At 31.7% G+C, this 20,835-nt stretch overlaps 1 protein-coding gene across 2 annotated transcripts in view; it reads left to right on the top strand.

Annotated features, from left to right (window-relative positions):
- LOC106054378 (doublecortin domain-containing protein 1-like) overlaps nucleotides 1-20,835 on the top strand; it is a 40,222-nt gene that overhangs the window by 17,993 nt on the left and 1,394 nt on the right. For both annotated transcript variants that reach the window (XM_056044054.1, XM_056044053.1), the window contains exons 14-40: nucleotides 300-395; nucleotides 1,685-1,856; nucleotides 2,774-2,885; nucleotides 3,189-3,321; nucleotides 3,739-3,822; nucleotides 4,705-4,890; nucleotides 5,832-5,980; nucleotides 6,079-6,202; nucleotides 7,175-7,259; nucleotides 7,388-7,473; nucleotides 8,223-8,363; nucleotides 8,857-9,103; nucleotides 10,305-10,485; nucleotides 10,735-10,887; nucleotides 11,611-11,802; nucleotides 11,907-12,118; nucleotides 12,319-12,389; nucleotides 12,481-12,625; nucleotides 13,086-13,345; nucleotides 14,013-14,193; nucleotides 14,890-15,090; nucleotides 15,474-15,617; nucleotides 16,459-16,697; nucleotides 17,280-17,372; nucleotides 18,419-18,568; nucleotides 19,465-19,599; nucleotides 19,786-19,911. In XM_056044054.1, coding sequence (XP_055900029.1) covers nucleotides 300-395; nucleotides 1,685-1,856; nucleotides 2,774-2,885; nucleotides 3,189-3,321; nucleotides 3,739-3,822; nucleotides 4,705-4,890; nucleotides 5,832-5,980; nucleotides 6,079-6,202; nucleotides 7,175-7,259; nucleotides 7,388-7,473; nucleotides 8,223-8,363; nucleotides 8,857-9,103; nucleotides 10,305-10,485; nucleotides 10,735-10,887; nucleotides 11,611-11,802; nucleotides 11,907-12,118; nucleotides 12,319-12,389; nucleotides 12,481-12,625; nucleotides 13,086-13,345; nucleotides 14,013-14,193; nucleotides 14,890-15,090; nucleotides 15,474-15,617; nucleotides 16,459-16,697; nucleotides 17,280-17,372; nucleotides 18,419-18,568; nucleotides 19,465-19,599; nucleotides 19,786-19,911 — 4,098 coding nt within the window. The remainder of the gene's footprint in view (nucleotides 1-299; nucleotides 396-1,684; nucleotides 1,857-2,773; nucleotides 2,886-3,188; nucleotides 3,322-3,738; nucleotides 3,823-4,704; nucleotides 4,891-5,831; nucleotides 5,981-6,078; nucleotides 6,203-7,174; nucleotides 7,260-7,387; nucleotides 7,474-8,222; nucleotides 8,364-8,856; nucleotides 9,104-10,304; nucleotides 10,486-10,734; nucleotides 10,888-11,610; nucleotides 11,803-11,906; nucleotides 12,119-12,318; nucleotides 12,390-12,480; nucleotides 12,626-13,085; nucleotides 13,346-14,012; nucleotides 14,194-14,889; nucleotides 15,091-15,473; nucleotides 15,618-16,458; nucleotides 16,698-17,279; nucleotides 17,373-18,418; nucleotides 18,569-19,464; nucleotides 19,600-19,785; nucleotides 19,912-20,835) is intronic.

The following is a 20,835-nucleotide window of genomic DNA, read 5'->3' as shown; positions in this document are numbered from 1 at the left end:
TCTGCATCTTTGAGTGCTGACAAAATGGGTTGGAGGTTGAGCTCACTGTTGTCTGTTACCAGAAATTTCAGTTTCATAACATTATAATCTTTCCAAAATGACACTTTAAGTGTACAGTAAAAAGACAAAATGCATAAATAATACAAATCTACTTGCTAGAAAGTAGGTTTCACTGCAATAAAGAACTAACACCAAACCAAAGTAGGTTGTTACAACTTCTTTTGTATTTGTATTTGTTGTTTCAGTATTGGTTTTGTCATACATAAATGAAAAAATAAATTGACTTTATCGTTTTTAAGGTTTTTGAAAATGGAAAATCAGATGGTGAATTCATGTATTGTTTTAACCTTCGAGAGGCAAATAAAGGAACTGATAAAAATCAGGTTTTGCTAAGGGTAAGCTTTTGAAATAATTGAGTTTTATAGATCTATGTGATTTTATAATAATTGATTCATAAATTCTTGAAGTTTGGTTTGTCTATAAGTTTATGTGATGAACCTTGGTAATGATCTGACCATCTCAATTAACAAAATGATCAATACAAACTTCAGTTGTTTTATTTGTTTTATATGTTTTGGATGTTCCTTCAGAACTGCAGATTATTACCAAACCTCTCTCAGGGTGGCAGATATTGATGGGAACTAAACTATTTGTTTAAATATTAAACTAAAAAAAAAGTAGTTAAAATACAAGTTTATCACCAAATCAAAAATAATTCAACTAAACTAAAAAAAATAAATTTTGACAACATTTTGTATTCTTTTTTTTGGCAAAACATTTACAAAATATCAAGCATAACCAATTAATGTTCATTGCATATGGAAATAAACCTTTAGGTATGTCAAATGTAATAATAGTATATAATAATAATTTTTATTTCACAACTTACACATTACAACAAAATGAAAATATTATCAATGAATTGCACATATACAGTCAAAAGTTCTAAATTATCAAGCTTTTATTCAGCCTTTCTGTATCTGCAATGCTGCACTGAACATTCATTCATCTTTACCACTCCCCCTTCAAACGCAGACTGTCCAAGTCATTGATATTATAATGATCAGGGATATATGATTCAACTGCTACTACTACCACATGTTGAAATTTTTACACATTTTTAATTGAACTTTTTAGTTTATAACTTTATAACTTTAAAAAAATTAACTAAACTTCAATTTTTATTAAACTATGGCCTTAATTTTTTTTTTTAGCTAAACTAAAAGTTTGTAACTTTTCAATTAACTTTTGATCATCAATAGCAGCAGGGGATTGAATATGGGGGGGGGGATTAGAATGACAGTCAAGAGTGCATACCTCACAACCATGCAACCCACTGAATTAGTTTTTTGATATTTTGAAGAAAACACTGGGAATTTATTTTAATGCTCTTTTTTTTAAAGTTGGTTAGTTAAAATAAAAATTCCTAATTATATACAAAATATAGGCATTCAATTCATTTAAGCTACAATTTTATAAATAAATGTGTTTTTTTTTTTGTTTTTTTTTAAGTTATTTAGAATTATTTCTATGAAACTAGTTCAAATCCTTACTAATGTGTTTGTTAAGTTGGCTTTTAAAAGCTAGTTGTTGTTTTTTTAAATTAACTAACTAATAACATTTTTTTTCTGTATCTACTTTGTTTGCACAAAATATTTCAATGTTGTCTTTTTTTCTTTTCCAGCTTCTTGATGAATTATCCAGTACAAGATTTTCTGCGGGGGTGAATAGAAATCTCAATGCTGTGGCTACAAAGCTGTTTGACAAAGAAGGACGAGAGATTACAGATGTGTTTAGCTTGCAACCAGAGCAATCAGTTTGGTTGTCCTTTGGAGAACCATTCATTAACCCTTCAAGTTAGTAACCAATTAGAGAAACAAATTTGTTCAATCTTTCTTTGCAGTACTTTTAAAGTTTGACATATAGTTAGACTTGTCCAGTTGCTTTTATTTAAAAATCACTGAAATTGATGAAAGAACCAAACCTGATCTACTGTCCAGAATTGCACAGTCAACAGCAGTGCTTGCAAACCTCAAAACAATCTAAAAAGATAAATTCATAGCACTAAAAGCAGTGTACCTTGATTATGGCCACATTTTTGTATGCTTGCAAATCTTGGACACTAACTTCAGAATTAGGAAGGAGGATTCTAGCAATGCTAATGAGATGATTTAGAAGGATACTAGGTATCACCTAAAAAGATCTCATCACAACTGGATCAGAATGGTGATTGGGTTTCATGATGACAAGCTGACCACTATCAAAAAACACAAACTAAAACTTTATGGCCATATCACAAGGTCCTCAGGACTTACAAAGACCTTTAGGGAACAGTACCAGGAAAAAGATGAAGAGAAAGACAGAAAAAGCATAGGGAAGACAGCAGAAAAGAATGAACAAGCCTGTCATTGAAAGAGTCAAGGTGAAAGTTTTAAAGACATGTACACCATGTATTATCTTACTTTATATTTAGCTGAAATCATTGTAAAAATTATATAAGAGTGGCTTGAAACAAACAAATAAAAAATGCAGCACTTCCAAATTTGAAATTTAAAAAAAATACTGCTAATAACAAAGACTATTTTTTTTACATAGGCCTATTTATTTTTTTTCCTTAAAATTTTAGCAACAAATATTTTAATATTAATATATATTTTATAGCGATGCCATTGAACAGAAGTATTTTAGGTATTGATACAAAACAAAATTGAGAACTTTTTTTTTAGCCTGCCATGGTTCTAAGACTATTTTTTTTTAAACAATTTATTTTCAGCTTATTGTTTACATTTATTTTTGGATAAAGCAACACAAATAACAACTGACAGTGGTGAAACTAAAATTGCGAGAGAAGCAATCACTGGATCTGATGAGGAACTTCTTAAAGAGTTAGTATTGTTTGTAGTCTTTATACAGTAAGATGTCAACTTTATTATTTCATTTATTATAAACAAAAAATGATTAAATTCTTATAGATTGCAATTATCCTCTTTTATTCTATGGAAGACTTTTGGTACCGCATTTGTCCCAGTGACTTTATTTCATCCATTAAAGAGACTCTGAAAATCTAATTAAAAAGGTCTTCAAATAAAACCATAGTCATTAGCTTATTAACTTTTAATTAGAATTACAATTTGTCTCCTAAAAGTTGAGCAGATATTAATTGCTTATCACACAATTCATTATCTCAGTACTAGTAAATGGGAGGCCTACTCACAATTTCCAGACTGTTATGAAAATAAAGAACAATATGATGATGGTAAAAAGGCATATCTTCTGGAGAATGCGCAGCTTGATGCCAACTCTCATTACTTGCTGCATAAAGTAAGTTTAAAAACATTTTTTTTGTTCTGATAGAGCATTTAGGTTTATTTTGTTAGTATATAAATAATGGCAAAATACAATTCAGATGAGGATGGGGTAATGGGAATTTAACTTTGTTGATCTGAAGGAATTACTTAGAAGGACAATGCACTTTGTGTTTGTTCTCTGAAAGCTGTTTATTAAAAATTCTGCTTACAAAAACATAAACAGTAGGGCTGAGAAATGATGAAGATAGTAGATCTTGCCCTGTATTTGTAAAGATTCTTTTTTACTCTAAAACTGCTCTATGACATCGTCAATTTCAATTTTTTTTAATTACTTCCATAAAGGATTCAATATTCTATTTTTTTTTACCATATCCTAATGATAAGTCTAACTTAGTTAGTTGTTTCTAATGTGGTTGTAATTCTTCTACAGGAAAAACATGATTTAGCCATATACCCTGAAATTAGTATATCAGAGAAAGCATCCATCAAAAACCAAGTCTTCATTTACACTGAGGTATATACAATTTTATATCATTTTTTATTTAAAAAAAAAGCCTTAAGTGGTTAGACAAAAATGAACTCCAATGATGTAAATTGTCATGTTGTTGTTAACCATTTATAATTAATTAGTAAGATATTGCTATGTAGAAGGACATTTTTTTTTACAAGTATTTTGTCAAACCACTCAACTCAAAATAAAAAATACCTCACCCCCCAAAAAAAAAACAACCTTAGATATTTAAAAAAAAAAAAAAAAGGATGCCGGAAATTTATTATAATCTCTTTCTTCTAATGGAATAAGTTTATTATTTTTTTTTAGTTTTTTATTTTAAAGTTATGAGAGTTCAGTAGCTCATTTTGGAACAATGATTAGTTGGCAGCTCATATGTTCTTAACTGAACCAATCTTATCAAGTCATAATAGGTTTACTTAGACTTAGGTCCTCCCGCGCCGTTCGGCGCATTGGGCGGCAAGCTGTCTCCATAATGATCTGTCACTGGCAATGTCTGAAGCCTCCTCCCACCTGGTGTCCACTGTTCTGAGGTCCTCCATGAAGGTGTGTCACCAGGTAATACGAGGACGTCCCTGTTTGCGCTTTCCTCGTTTTGGCTTCCATGTTATTGCAACTCTTGGTGTGCGTAATTCATTTTGACGTAGAACATGTCCCGCAAACCTCATGCGACGCTCAGTCACAACCTCACTAAGTTTTCGACTCCCAGTTCGGCATAGGATTTCCTTGTTTGAGATCCGGTCTGTGTAACTGACTCCCAAAATCCGTCTCAGCCATCTCTGTTGAGCCACATTTAGTCTTTTCTCAATTTTGACAGATGACTTCCACGTCTCACATGCATATGTAGCAAAACATAACAGGTTAAAACAATTTCATTTTCTCTAGGCAGGATATTTGAGCTGCAAAGCAATGCCTCAGATGTGTCTAGCTGTCAGCAATGAGAAAACTGAAGTCCAACTTGTAAACAGCAACACAAGTGTAGATGGTTTCATTGTCTGCATCCAAAAGAAAATACCTAATACAGCTGCTCAGATTTGGCACTGCCTTCCAGATGCCACAATATATTCAGAGGCAATAAACATTAATTTTATGGATTATTATATTATTTAGAATTAGCACTAGCATAAAAAAGTTTTTATTTTTTTAATGAAGCTGATGACTTTTTGTAAGAGTGATTAGGCCTACTTTGCTCTTAATAACTAATGAATAGAAGATTAAAAAAAAACATTTTACCCCTCCCTATACCTCCCCTCCTTTCTGAAATCTACTTCCAATATATAAAATTCTAGTTTGGCAATACAGATCAGGGTTTAATAGCATTAAAAGATAGTTGTCTAGACAAGAATACTGGATCTAGTTAATATGGTAGTCCTTTGGAAGCTAGTTAGTAATATAGTATTTATGTTGTGTATTGAAATGTTGTATACATATAAGGTGCACAAAATGTTCCTAAAGGTTTGTTCATAGCAATGCTATTAATTCAGAAACCAAGATTCCAAATTTTACTATGTTAATTGATATGCCGCACCATTTGGCTGGTCTTTCCCCCTGTTTGATCCAACATTCAGTTCTTGGAAGGTTAGTGAAAGTTGGGAGAAGGGACATGATTTTATATGGGGTCCTACTTTACTTGGCTGTAAGAAGAGTTTAATCTGTAAAGATGATTTAAACATATCTTCAGTAAGTGCAGAGCTATTTTCAACAAATAAGATTTGAGACTATGATAGGAAAAATGAGTTGAAACAAAAAAAGAGGGGCTACTCTATGATGAAAAATATAGAAACTTTTATTTGCACATACACCTTTACCAAACCAACTTAAAAAATCAGAAATATTTTATATACTAAAGTGATAGAAGTATTTATTTTTTCAGAAACATATAACATTGATTACAGTGTCTTTGTTATTAATATAGATTATAGTTGTAGAGTTACATATTGTTTAAATTTAGCATAAAATATGTGTTAAGATAATGTTTTGTTTCTTGAATAAAATTTCATTGTTTCCCTCAGGCATATCCCAGCCTACTTTTAACATACACTGGACAGAAACGATGGGATGCAAATAATGATGAAAGTTCTAGTAACCAAGACAACAGTGTGAAGAATGTCTCTTTAATTGTTACATACCCACAGCCTAAGAAACTGAAAGGTCTTCAAAGGTAGCCTATAGCCTTTTTTTTTGTTAGTTTCTTTTAAAGCCTAATAATATTGAAAGGTTAACATTTTTCAATGTTTTGATTTGATGTTTTATCTCTAGGTTTGCCTTTAAGCAGGAAAGATTTGATAATCTTGGTCAATGGAAGTTTACCGATACAAATAATCCTGACTGGCACAAATATGCATATTCTTGGCCTGTTAAAACTAATGGAGAATTAAATAAAGTAAATAACAATAGCCTTATTTATTATATTTTATTTATGTGCAGAGCTTTATATATTATGAAACTTAAAGTATTTATGATTATTCATTATTGTAGGGACATAATTTCTGCGGCACTTTATGTCTTGAAACAATATTTTCCCTTTGCAACTTGTCATGTGACTAAAGAGGCCAAGCCTTGATACACAACTGTGGTCATAGGTTTGGCATCTATAATCACCAGATGCAATAGAACTTTCACCCTTCATTCTACTTCTGGTGTATGTACTATCTGCAATCCAGGACCCTTCTGACACAAATGTCTTTGAAAAAACATGGAGAGTGGTAGATATGGGTGATCAAGTTCCTAGGTGGTTGGGTGATCAAGTTCCTAGCTGGTTGGGTGATCAAGTTCCTAGCTGGTTGGTGTAAGCTGGATTGCCAGGGACCACTCTTGATGGTTGAAGGGGCTTTACAGCTTCATTGCCTGACTATAAAGTGCTATCCCCCCATAGCTTTCTGCACTACTGGGTGCTTGGTGCTAAGACAAAATCAGAAAGCAAGCTGCTCACATGTAACTGACAATAAAATCAAAAGAAAGCCCTCAACCTTAATGAGATTTGCAAACTGGAACATACAGACAATGTGTCCTGGGACATAATAAGATAATATGTAATTCCCTATCAAAGTTGTAATGAAAAAAGAAGGAAATTAGATCTTAGATCTTGAATGATGTGGACATGTCCCTTAAATGCTAAAGTAATCATCATTCTTTAACCAGGCTCAGTTTTCTAATTGTGTTTGCTTGTCAAGTTAAAAGTATCTCAATATATATTAAGTGTTGAAACTGCTAAAAATAAGCCACTACACTATTTCTTTATGAATACATTGCTTATGTATGGTAGGAGACAATTAGAACTGTAATACTTTTAACATCTTGTATGTACTGATTTTTTTTTCATGTATTTCTCTTTGCTTTTTATTCAATATTTAAGAATTATGACTGGCCAATGGAAGGTTATATTATTCCAAATGTACCTCCCCTTCTAAAAAGCTCAGCAAAACTAGGACTAACTGGAGGTACGTTTTTTTTGTTTTCTTTTATTTAGACATTTTTTCATTAATGATTCCTACAATAATTTGTTTTCTTACATACAGAATAAATTAAGTTTTTAATATAATCTTTTTTGTATTTTTATTATTCTCAGTAACACCTGCAAGACTTAAAGTTCTGAGGAATGGGGAAAGAAATGCTGATGTTGCAATTAGTGTTGTTGGACCAAACATTACAAATGTAATTATTATGTTATATTTAACTTATATTAATTATAGTTCAAAGGTTAATGAAGAATGTTCTGACCTTGCAGATCCAGCTACTTGCATGTCTAATGTTAAATCTGAGATACAATTTCAAAACTATTTTCTGAAACAGTTGAAGCTCTATGATGTCTTGTTTAGTTCTTGAAGTGGCATTAAAGTGGAAGGGGAAGGGGAAGTGGAAGGAACTATGGCAGCAATTGAACATTTCAGGCTTTTTTTCCTGTTAATAATACGGCTTATTTCCTCTCATTTCCTAATTTGCAAACTTTTTTTTTGTAATTATAAATTTAAGTGTACATAAATAATCATTGAAAACTATCCACCTCAATATTTCTTTACTAAAGAGAGTCATCTAAATGTAGTTGTCTTTAAAATATCTTAGGATCACAAAGTATCAAACAGACTAGATCTCTATTGCAATGCTAATTATTCTAATGAATTCACCTTTGTTCTATTAAAAAAAGATATTGTTTCTAAAAGTTAAAATGCACAGATTTGATTTGAGAATTTATATATAGGGTTTATAAAATGAATGTCATAGATGTAAGCATATTCACACGCATGAATGAAATGTTAAACTAGATATTTATATAAAAAAAAAACTTAAAAGGAGAAAGCAGGCAGGTCTTGCTCATTTTTCCTATTTGTTTTTTCCTCTATGTACAAATTTTTTCTAAAGGCATTTTTTTTTTATTTGCTTTAACTTGTCTCTGCATCTTGCAGCTGGTGAAAGACAACTCTAAGAAAGAGCTAAAACATAAACACAAGAAAGCAGTCAAAGAACACTTTGTAGAATACTCAGAAAATGAAGATATTAATATCCTTCCTGAAGAGTCATCTGTTTTCCAAACGGAGTTCCAAATGGTAAGACACGATAAGCATTTTTTTTCTAAATCACTTTAAAGAAAAATGTAATATTATTTTTGCTTTAATATTTTAGTACTTCTATTAAAAGCTATTTACAGTTGCAGTATTCAATACTTACACAGTTGAGGTAGGCAAATATGTATAATATTATTATGGAATTATTTTCAGAAATACCCATTATGTTCTTAATATATAGTTTTCTGGAATGTATTTATATTTTCAGTTTGCATAATAATTTTGCAACATTGTTTTGAACATAATCTCAATGCCAAGTTGTTTTAAAGTGAATTAATTCTTAACTGAACACTAGGAAGTTAACTTTATGAATCTTATAATCGGAGCCTGTATTGTTTTTTACTTTCACCTTACATGTAACCTCTGAGTAAAAATAACTCACCAAGACTATCCCATAAAGTCTAATAGGTTGAGGTTTGTTTATGGAATGCTGTTTTGTTTTAATTGGTTTTTATATTTAAATATCATTTTTCAGTTTTTGGCTCAGTGCACTTCCTTGTTGAATCTTCCTTTCGCTGCCCGAAGATTGTTTGACTTTGAGGGAAAAGAATTGTTTACCATTCAGAACTTATCCAGAGATTCTCTTGTTTACGTCTCATGTGGAGAATCATGGTCAGACCCAAAGCTCACCAAAAGTGAGCAAAGACGCAGATTCCTACTTTCTCAAATAACATCAGATGTTATGAAAATACAGCAATTTTGCTCTATGAGAAACCCAGAAAGTGAGTATAGTTATACATATAAATATCATTGGAGTTTTTCTACTTAAAAATAATCTTAAAAAACTAACTCTTTTTGGATACTAGTTTTTATTGCATTTTGGAATGTTATTAAGTGACAATTTTAAATTTAATATTCTTAGAAGATATATATCATTATTTTGGCTTAGTTACTAGCTATAAAACTGACTATGTTTGGACTTAATGTATGGTTCATAGTTGAAAGAATCTCCATTTTATATACCATTCTTTCTGTTAGTTTTCTTTTACACATTTAGTAGCTTTATGGAAGAAGCATGCATTGGAAATCATATCACAAGATTTAGATTGTCTGGCTGCATGGCTAAAGGTCTAGTCCATTTAACAAAAAATTTGATAAGGAGCATACTGGGTGAGATGGTGATGATGAATGTGGTGACCTCAAAATACATTTTAAACTTTTCAAAAAAGAAAAAAGAAATGTAGTGCATAATTATATATATATATATATATATCCTCCTTTGTTATCGATGATGAGCAAATTTCTCATTTCCTATGAACACAAAGGTGACTGTAAAGTCCAATCCTAACTTTAAAAATCCAGCCGCATAGGTTTGATCAGTTGCAAATAGGCCTGCTTCTTCTCTCAGCTTTTTGCTCATTCGGCACTCTTTCATGCTGGCCACTCTTCTTGCTTCATATCTTATGACTCTGACACTCACGGCTTCACGCCATGAAGAGCAATCAAGAGCTAGTGCTTCCCAAACGTGAATGTCAATATCATTCTCCTTGAAGGAGCTCTTAAGGGTGTATATATAGTGCTTGTATTAATCCCCCTCGGAGTGCTTTCCTGCACACAGCTCCCCATACAAAGTCGTTTGGAAAGCGATTGTCTGGCATGCCAACTACGTGTCCTGCCTATCAAAATTGGGATCTTTTTACTGTTGCATGGGTAGTGTTCATATTAAACAACTGTAGAATTTAAGTATCTGGTATGTAGTCAGACAAATACACCTTATGAATTTTTTCCTTGAACAGCGTAGATGGAAGGAGTTAAGCTTTTTGATGTGGCATAATTACTGTGTATTGGAAAAGTTTTCTCATTTAATGTTTAGTAATTTAGAATCCTGGTCAAGCAAAAGGTTAACAATGTAATGTAAGCTCTTGATTGCTTCAATCAATGTAAGCTTTTTGTTTATGTGTATATATTTTTTTCTCTTTAAAGACTTTGTTTTGGAAATCAGTGGTCCTCTAGCACCAGAATCAGGATTGGTTGTCAATCAAAGGTGGACACCAGACCTAAGAGAAAGTCAATCAAAAGTCAAGCAAAGTATAGATAACGCTGATGATAATCAGATTAATGATGGGGAGGAGAATGATGATGGACAGCAGGAACCCAGAGAGCTGTGTGTAAAATATTAGCAACTTTTACATTATCTAGTATTTTTAATACATTGTCAATGTACAAAGACTCTAAAGCTTGAACTATCTTCATGAAAAATATACACTGAGAAATATAAAGAATGCACTGTTTTGATCTGAATTTAAAAAAAAAGTTCTTTAACTAATGTTGCTTCTTTTGGCTTTAAGTTAACTATAATAGCTTTATGCCATTTAAAGTGAATGTTTAATCTTTGTATTTAATTCGACTCAAGATCCTTCCATGAATTGTCACACCTGAAATCTGATGAATATGTTAGCAACCTAAAGTGGCCATGGGAGAAGCTTGTTAATGTTAGCAACAGTATGGACACTGAAGATCCTGAAGCTAACAAGTACTCTGACAGAGATATGTACATGAAATTTAGGTAGATCTTTTCTACTTAGATAAGTCCAATCTTGCTTTCTGTAACCCTTTTTGTTAATGTAAAATTTTAGGCATCAAGGTTCCACATGGAATGTAAAATCAACTTGTTTATTTTTAAGACCAGTGTATGACTGGGGAGGGAGAGGGTTTGTGTGTCTGGCACATGACCAGCCAGTTGTAAATTCCCCATCTAAACCTTGGTTTTGTTGGGGTTTTTTTTAATATGGTTTAACCAATGACATGGCAGAATTTAAGTTTTTGGTTTTCATGCATGACTATAGATGCATGCATGACGTAGGACATAATCATCATCTTTTTTGAAGTAGCCTCTGTATTTTATAAGATAAGAAGATATAACTCAGGGACTTGAGTACATGTCTCATCTCCATTATGAAAATCTAGTGTTCTCATCCCATAACCTTGGAATAGATGCCGCCAAATACTTTACATATTTGGTTTGTATAATTATTTCATTGAATAATTCTTAATTTTAATGAAAATGTGCATGTACAACTCTTAGCCAACACCCAGCATAAATAATGCTTTTTTAAAATTAATGTGTCTAATAAAATGACTTTCATTAATATAATGATTTGTTACTTTTGACATTTTATTGTTAATTAATATAATGATTTGTTACTTTTGACATTTTATTGTATTTTTAGTAAACGAAAGTTACTTCTTCATTTTGAAACCATAAAATTTTTTTTAAATTTTTTTTTAGGCCACAAATGTCACCCAGACTATCAAGAGAAGCCTACCAGAAGTTTACATATGAAGATGGTTACATTGCTGTACTAGCAAACAGGACTATGGTTTTATCTCTTAGCAAATCCGAGGGCAGGGTTGTCAATGTAGTTTTGGCTAAACGCCAACCAGATGACATTAACCAAAGATGGACCATCAAAGCTAATGGGTTAGTTAAAGTTGGCTTAAGCAGTCAATTTCAATTATATCTTAATTAAAATGTTGTCATAAAAGAAAATTTATTCTAGATAATTTGTCAATTTTTTTTTTCAGAGAAATAATCTCTCGTGCTCATCAAAGTCTGGTTTTGACAGTCTCCTTGCCTCCAACCTCCTCAGGAGAGCTATCCCAGCTGTCATTTTATAGTTGCCCAATCACAGTGCAGCCTAGGTGTAACAATCAATATGGCAAAGCTCACCAGAAATGGAAATATGATCCAGAATCTGGATACATTTTTGCATTTGACACTGATCTGTTGGATAAAGGTTTCTGACTAGAGAATTTTGTTTTCTCTTTACAAATATACTTTCTATTAGCTTAAATTGTCTTTAAGTATTAACTGAAAATTTGCTATCCCGCTGTTCCTTACATACAAAAACTACAATGAATTTTGCCTAAAATAAAATGAATATTAACAATCTTATACTTTGATAATTTCAATATATTTTGTTTCTTTTCTTTATAGAAATAACTGCTGCCATTAGAGCTGATGTCTGTACTTATGCTGTTATTTTAGGCCTTGATGTAGATCAGCCAGTAAGTATGATCAACATTTATTTTTACTGTTACAGTTTTTGATTCCTGTGTGTATCCAAGAACTTAAGGGCAATGCACTTTGATATTACAGGGTTACTTTGCAGAAATAACAAAGCAAGGGAGAGAAGGCACAAAGCAGATAAAAGTTTGTGTTTCTTGTGCACGCTCAATGAGAGGGAGATTCAAAGTTCAAAAACTTCCACCTGGCACAAGTTTTCACTGTGCTATGGGAGATGGTTAGTTCCACAAAAAAAAAGTGTTCTAGCTTTATAATTTATTAAATGAATATTTATTTTGTCTTCTATTCATTAAAAGCTTTGTATATGTTTTGAATGTGCCTTCATAAAATAGGTTAATACATCCTATATCAAACCCTCTGCAGATCAGCAGGGGAAGGCTTTAGTTAGGGCTTGAACTCGCTGATGACTGTCATACTATATTGATGGATCCCTACTTTGTATATATAAAACCTCCTATTTAATTTATATTCAATACTTCAAATAAATGTCCTGATTAGCTTAAAAAACAAACAATTAGCAACTTTTCCCTTAATTGTAATAACATTCTGTTTCTTTTTCTTTAATAGTTAACAGTTAGATAAGTAAGTTCATTAATTAACAGGGATTAAAAATATAGAAGCTTTATTATAAGTTGTCTGTCCTTTGAATTTGAACATATTTTATTATATTCACTCAGCCAAAAAGTTGAGGATTCAGCACTATGGCAGCTTTAAACAGCTCAACAATAAAGTGGACCTGTCAACTCATGAAGCAGAGGTAACTCTCATGCATTTAATGAAGAGCTTGGAGAGTCTTAAACAACAGACAAGTGTACATTCCATTGAAAAAGAAATCCATGCTTTCAGAAGTGTGAAACTTGTCAAAGTTTTGGCCTATAAGAATGGTGAAGGCCGTCTCAGAAAAGGAGAGATCATTTGTGGTTCCAGTATTGAAGGGGTATGTTGTTTCTACTATTGAAATAAAAAACTTTAAAAACTAAGTATTTTGTAAATTTCAATTACACTCTAAAATACTTTTAGTCATTAGTGAAAATTAAGGAAAATGTACAACATGATATAAGCCTAGATAAAAGGACAAAAGAAAATTTAGGTAAATATGAAGAAACTTGTGTCCACTATGTTAATACCAGATAGTGATTAGAGAAGCAGACCATGTTTTATTCAGAATTGTGTGACAGCTCTATTAGTTTGGCGATACAGATCCAGATTTAGTAACATTAAAAGATAGTTGTCTAGACAATAATACTGGATCTAGTTAGAGATATGGTAGGCGTTGGGAAGCTAGTTTGTATTGATGTTATGTTATGTAATGAAATATTATATAAGTATAAGGTGCACAAAATGTTCCTAAATGTTCATTTGTTTATTCAAGTATCTTCTGTAATATATGTCTACCATTGAAACTGTTTCTAACATTTGATTAGCTCATTTTGCACTGTTTTTTTGTGTTTTGTTGGAAAAGTTGTTATTGAATCAAAAACTCATTTATAATGATCTGTAAAATTATCTTATTTAAATCAATGAAACAACCGCAGGATAACCATAAACTTTACTTAAACCAAATGAAGCAGAAATATATTTGCATTAAAAAATTTTCTTCCAAGATTCTCAGCCAGTGTAACCATAGACTAGGTCTAACTAGTGCTGCTCGCAGGATGTACTTAGAGGATGGAACTTTGGTATTGGATGTGGATGACTTAATTAGATATGTTGAAGAAAATTACAAATCTGAAATGATTAATATACTATGGTCAAAGAAATCTGAGAAATCTGGAACTGAAGAAGGTAGTTTTATTTGATTATTGTTTTTTTCTCTTTTACCTATTGTCACTGATTGCCTTAACTAATGTAATTAAAAAGATAGAGAAGCTTTAACAATTTCTGATTTAATGTTAGCAAATAATATTGCTACACACAAAGCAAGATTACCAATCTCTGTTTAGCTACAAACAAAGCAAGGTAAACAATCTCTGTTTAGCTACAAACAAAGCAAGGTAAACAATCTCTGTTTAGCTACAAACAAAGCAAGGTAAACAATCTCTGTTTAGCTACAAACAAAGCAAGGTAAACAATCTCTGTTTAGCTACACACAAAGCAAGGTAAACAATCTCTGTTTAGCTACAAACAAAGCAAGGTAAACAATCTCTGTTTAGCTACAAACAAAGCAAGGTAAACAATCTCTGTTTAGCTACACACAAAGCAAGGTAAACAATCTCTGTTTAACTTCACACACAACAAGGTTATCAATAAATGTTGAGCTACACACAAAGCAAGATTATGAATTTCTGTTTAACTACTCACAAAGCAAGATTAACAATCTCTTTTTAACTATACACAAAGCAAGTTTATCAATCTCAGTTTATTCCAATCTTCCAGATAGACAATAGTCATGGTTTCTTCAATGTTTGACTATTTACAAAAATAATTTTCTAGCTCATTTTATATAGGTTTAGATATAAGATTTTGTTCTGTATACTTTAGCTAACACTGTTACGAAAGAAAATGAGGAAGAAGATGAGGCTGTTCAACTTCAAAAATTGCATGAAGCTGCCAGTAAAGAAATAGATCGTCAGATGAGAAAATCACTTGATAAAATCATGAATATGACCAATGCTGGCATTGAAGGTTTAACTGAGGAAGATGAGGTCAAGGACAAGCAACAGGAGGAAGAAGAACAAAAAGGTAGAGTTTAATATGTGTATTATAATTGTACTAATTTACTTATATGAAAGACTAGGTCTAAATGTGTTTCTAAAGACTTATTGATTAAAGGAACTAATGACAAACAGATTTACACTGTTTGTGTACTATAACAGTTGGTACTAATTATGAACTTTAAAAATCAAGCAGTTGAAAGGTATATAATTCAAAGTTAAAACGTAATATTTTTAACACAGAAAGTTTATTTTTTTGGTAAGATATGACATTGTTAAGAGAACACATTGTTACATTTAGTGTACATGTTACAACTTTATTTGCCTGTTTTTTTATAAACTGCCTTATAAGTTAATTGCTGGAGTATTGTACCAATATACCTAAGAAATAGGTCAAACCATCATTTTCAGATCTAGATAATGAGGAAGCTCAGAAAATTTACCGCCAACGCAAAGAGCTCTACAAAGAAATACAGTTACCACCCTTAGATGTGATCTTAAAGATGCCGATTGAAGTCTGGGTCTCAAGTGGAAAAGCTTTTATCTCCCCTGAAGGTTGGTGTTTTTATTTTTAATTATTTTCTTTTTCATATTTATCGATGACACATCCAATCAAAATTTGTTACAATTATTTCATGACTTTCAAGCAGCTGAGGTGCAGTGGCTGAGTGGTAAAGCGCTTGGCTTCTGAACCAGGGAATGCAGGTTCAAATCCTGGTGAAGACTGCTATCTTTAATTTTGGGATCTTTAGGGTGCCTCTAAGTCCACCCAACTCAAATAGGTACCTGATATTAGTTGGGGAAAAGTTAAGGCAGTTGGTCATTGTGCTCGCCACAGAAACATTGACCTTACCATCATCTGTCCAATAGATTGCAAGGTCTTCAAGGGGAATTTTCAAGCAGATGAGTTATTTTGAATTGGATTGTCACTCATGTTCAAAGGCTTTAAATTCTTTAGGGGTTTTGTCTATAGTATAAAGTATAACACTTTTTGAGCAGAAGGGATTATGTTGCAGGCATTAACAATTCACTTAATTTTTGTTACAACAATAACCAACCACTTTTACTTTTACTCAACTAATATCAATCACCTATCAAGTAGTTTCAAGACCATCCTAAAATCTTGAATTAAAGATCCAAGTCTCTACCATTGTTTAAACTTTAGATTTTTTTTTTAGCTGGCCTTTTTCTCCATTCTTGAAAAAATATTGTAATGACATCATTATTTTATTTGGTTTTATTAACTACAAAAATGTATCAATCTACAAACAATAACTAAGCTATTATTTAGCTGAGTTTACTTATAATTTTGGCCAACAGTTAATGAGGATTCATGTTATATGACCAGCACAGCCCTTATCACATCCTCATTATTTTTTTTTTATTATTTCAATAGTTGTTGAATCCAAAGAAGAAAACAGAAGGAAGAGAAGAATCTTCAGGTCTCAGGTCTGTCTTGAACTGGACATAGAAAAACATGTTCTGCGATTGATGAAAGGTAGAAGACTAGAACAGATGTCTCCTGGAGTATACAGATCAACACTAAGCAGTACTCAGCCTGTTGTTCTTGAGAGACACTGGAAGGAGCAAACAGTGGAAGAGAAAGACAAACATGAAACAGTTTATAAGCTGCAGGTAACATCTTAATGTTTACTTTGCTTGAATTATAAAAGATAAAAAGAATCATGTCACTAATGATGCATATGAATATATTTTATGTTTTGTTTTTAATCACAAATGTGTCACATATCAGACTTGTTATGACTTACACTAAGACACTTTGGCCTTGTTCTGCAAAGTGGGCTGCAAGTCGTCTCCACTGAATCAGTCTCTAGCAACCTCCTCAGTCTCATCCCATCTAATGTCCATGATTTCTAAATCATTTCTAAATTTACAGTGCTATTTTTTGATGGGGTCAAGTCTATTTTCTTTTTGCCTTTTGTGCTATTGCTTTTTTGAGAAATATGCCTCACCTTGTATTCAGACATGCCCCACTAATTGCACTGTACATTTGATCACAACTTTGCTAAAAGATTGAGTGCCCATTTGGCAGACTAGCATATATACGTTCTTGCCTATTATGTATAACCCAACCTATTTTGATTTTAAAGATACCGGTACAGAGATTTTAGTCATAAAACATTTTTCATAGATTTAAGAATTATGTTTAGAATTTTTTTTTAAATATTTTTTTTACTCATATGTTATATTTTGCAGGCACATCTAGGGGAGATAAAAGAATACCAAAAAGATAATTCTCATGTCACAGGAATAAGACTAGATGGTAAATTATACCAGCAGCCAAATATGGTAAGTAAATCAAAGTTTTGAGCAATATCATACAAGTTGGATCACTTGCAGTTGAATTAACTCAAGTTAGTAAAAGAAAGAACATCTATTGACTTTGGAAAAACTAAAACTGTACTTTCTGCAATATTGTACACTAGTACATGAGAATATCATGTTGGCAGTATCTACATCAATCTACATCTTGTATAACTTAAGTAAAAATGTCAGACATCCAAAATAAAAATAAAATGTAAAACTTCCCCAGTGTCATTAGAGAATGGAATGGGTTTCCTGAATCAGCCAGGAAAACCAACGACTTAGCAGAGTTTAAGCCATTGATTAACATGTATGACTAGATTGACAAATGAAATGCGTAGGATGTAATTATCTTCTTTTTTGAAGTAACATCTGGAATCTATAAGAGAATATTCACTGAGAATTTAATCTGAAAACCAAAAACTTAACAACTTGACCACGATGTCATGTTATTGAAGAGATTATGTAAAAGATAAATTACTGTGGAGGCGCGGTGGCTGAGTGGTAAAATGCTGGTGAAGACTGGGATTTTAAATTTCAGGCTCTTAAAGTGCCTCTGAGTCCACTCAGCTCTAATGGGTACCTGACATTAGTTGGGGAAAAGAAAAGGGGGTTGGTCATTTTGGTGAACACTTGAAACCCTTGTTAACTGTGGGCCACAGAAACTGATTACCTATAAATCATTTACCCCAGAGACCTCATGGTTTAAAAGGGAAACTAAATGAGTATATTTTAGTATTTTACTATAAAAGTTATGCGAATACTTTTGTGGATAATTGTGCCATTTACAATCTGACACAAATCAGTTCAGTTTGGTAAATCAGTTCAATGGTTTGAGCTTTTGTGTGTGTTTTACACCTGTTTGAAAAGTGACTGGTGTAATGCACAAATTGTAAGACAAATTTCCATACGGACAATAAAGATTATTATTATTATTATTATGAAATGGAAGTACTTATGTTGAAAGTGTATTTCCTGTCAATGTGATTGACTTTCTCTTTTAATAATATTAATCAATTTTGTGACCACAGAAACGTGTACTAGTTTATCAAAATGGAGACCACTCTGAGCGCTATGTGTATGTTTGGGGCAGCTCCATTGAAGAGATTCTAGATAGCGCTACCTCCAAGCTTTCCATGTGGAAGAGAGCCAGAACAATCTACACACAAGAAGGTGTCAAGGTATTATATTGTGATAACAAGGAAAATATTCTAAATCTTTATTCATTTCCTTCTATCAGCTCACACTTTCTTCATAGTTGGGAGGTAAAAGGAAGAAAGATGTTGCAAAAGGAGTTGGTCAAAAACTTAAGAAAAAAAAAAGAATATTTTCAAGCTGAAATTTGGCACTTAGTAGGATAACTGGGTAGCTAAGTTGATAGAGTATCATGCTAATACTGCAAATGTTGTGGGCTTGATCCCCATACTGGGGAATTTGTCATGAACAATAATATATAAATGTTTAGTTTTCTATACTATTTGAATATAAAGTAGGAATTGATTTTTTTTTTAATTTCTAGATTACTTGTTTTTAACTTTACAGCAAAAGATAATCATAAACTAAGAAAGAATGCTTGTTATTATTGGAGAATAGAATTATCATAAACTAAGAAACAATGCTTGTATCATTGGAGAGTAGAATTTTCTTCACTCTTTATCAGTCTTCAAGACCTAAAGAGTCAGGGGATGGGGGATATAATGTGGTCATGAAGACAGCCTTGTTTTCTCTTTCCTCTTCCATGTTATGGCTGACTTTGATGATTGTGTTTTGTCTTGTCTAAGGAAATGTCCAGCAAATCTCATATGACATTAATTCATCATTTCTTGTCTTGAACCAATAACTTCTGAGTCAACAGCCAACACTCTTTTATTCTGCTATGATGTTCCACTTGGTTTATTGTTAACATCTGAACTACTTATCAAAACAAGTACAGTTGTATTAGAAAGACCTTAGGAAGAGAAACAGTTTCAATACAACTATGTAATAGACATTTTTAAAAATCTAAAATACATGTTATCAATTTTTTTATTTAACTCTCCTCAAATAAAAAAAAAATATTTACTGGTTTATTTTGCAGATTGAAAACTTTAATGACATCCAAAGGGATCAGATACTGTGCATCTCTTCTGGCAAGTCTTTCAGACAGGCAAACTGTGAGAAAAAACAGATTGAAATGAAAGCAAATTGGTGTCGAGCTTCAAGAAATCAGAAAGTAAATTTGAAAAATATATATAAGAAATTGAAAAAAATGGTGTAATAAGTATTATTTCTATTTTTCAGCACATAACTTTGCTTAATAAATACCACTTATATGTCAAAAATTTATTTAGGAAAATCTTTTCTAAAATTGGCTGAACTCATTCCCTCAAAAAATAAAAAAGCAACTCTTTCTTTGTAGGCTGAAATAATTGAAGAGAAACATTCTGAAAAGTTTGAACTAAATTGGACTGAAGTCAAGTCAGTCAACTATGAGCTGGGAGCTGCAGATGCTATTGTTACAGCACGCAAGCATCCCCATGTCAATGTAAGTAATAGCAAAGATGACTATGAAAGGAATATACACAGTTATTGAAATAGTATGTCTTCAATTAAGTTCTCCATCCCTCATCAACAACAGTGATAAGAAATTCATGTTTTAGTGATTACTTGAGATCTTAGAAGCATGCAGAGCTTTCAAAATTATCCCATGAGAAATGTGTAGAAACACATCTTGAAGAGGACCTTTATAGTTCTATTTTTTTCTCCAAATGTATGTTAAGGTTTTCATTATCTTTGATTACTTTATTTAACCTTCAGCAGCTCAATCTTGCTTAGAAATAATACTTTTTATGAAAACCTTATTAAGTATTATGTGGTTACTTTAATATTTCTTTTTTCTTAGGACAATGACATGACATAATAAGCTCCAGTTCTATTCTATGTGTTATTTATTCAGTTTTATGAACTTACATATCTAGATAAATATTCAAACAAAAATATTTTGTATTGGTTTGGATAAAAATACTTTTTAGATTTAGATTATATCTATGTGACTCAGAATAAGATAAGATAAGATACTTTTATTGATCCAATCAAATGGAAATTCAGTTTGACTACAATTAACAACCTCGGCATAACTACTGTACAATAGATGAAAAATTTAAACAACATTCACACACGAAACACATACACATTCACAACCTGCGCTTTATGAGTTTGACTTCCATGTACATCTCCATGACATTTTGTCCACTGTTAGAGAATTTTCATTTTTAAATTTTCATTTTCTAAATAAATAATTTTATTATTCTATAAAAATTAATTTGTATTTCCTTATAATTCTTTACCAAATATATTATTTTCTGATAACAATGTTATGAACATAATGATAACAGAGTCGAAAACCATGTCCGCTTAGAATGGCTTTAATACACTGAATGACTACACAACACACATTTCGTGAACACAT

The sequence above is a fragment of the Biomphalaria glabrata genome, chromosome 10 (assembly GCF_947242115.1).
Source record: "Biomphalaria glabrata chromosome 10, xgBioGlab47.1, whole genome shotgun sequence".
In the NCBI taxonomy this organism is placed as follows: domain Eukaryota; kingdom Metazoa; phylum Mollusca; class Gastropoda; family Planorbidae; genus Biomphalaria; species Biomphalaria glabrata.
This window is presented reverse-complemented; position numbering and strand designations above follow the sequence as displayed.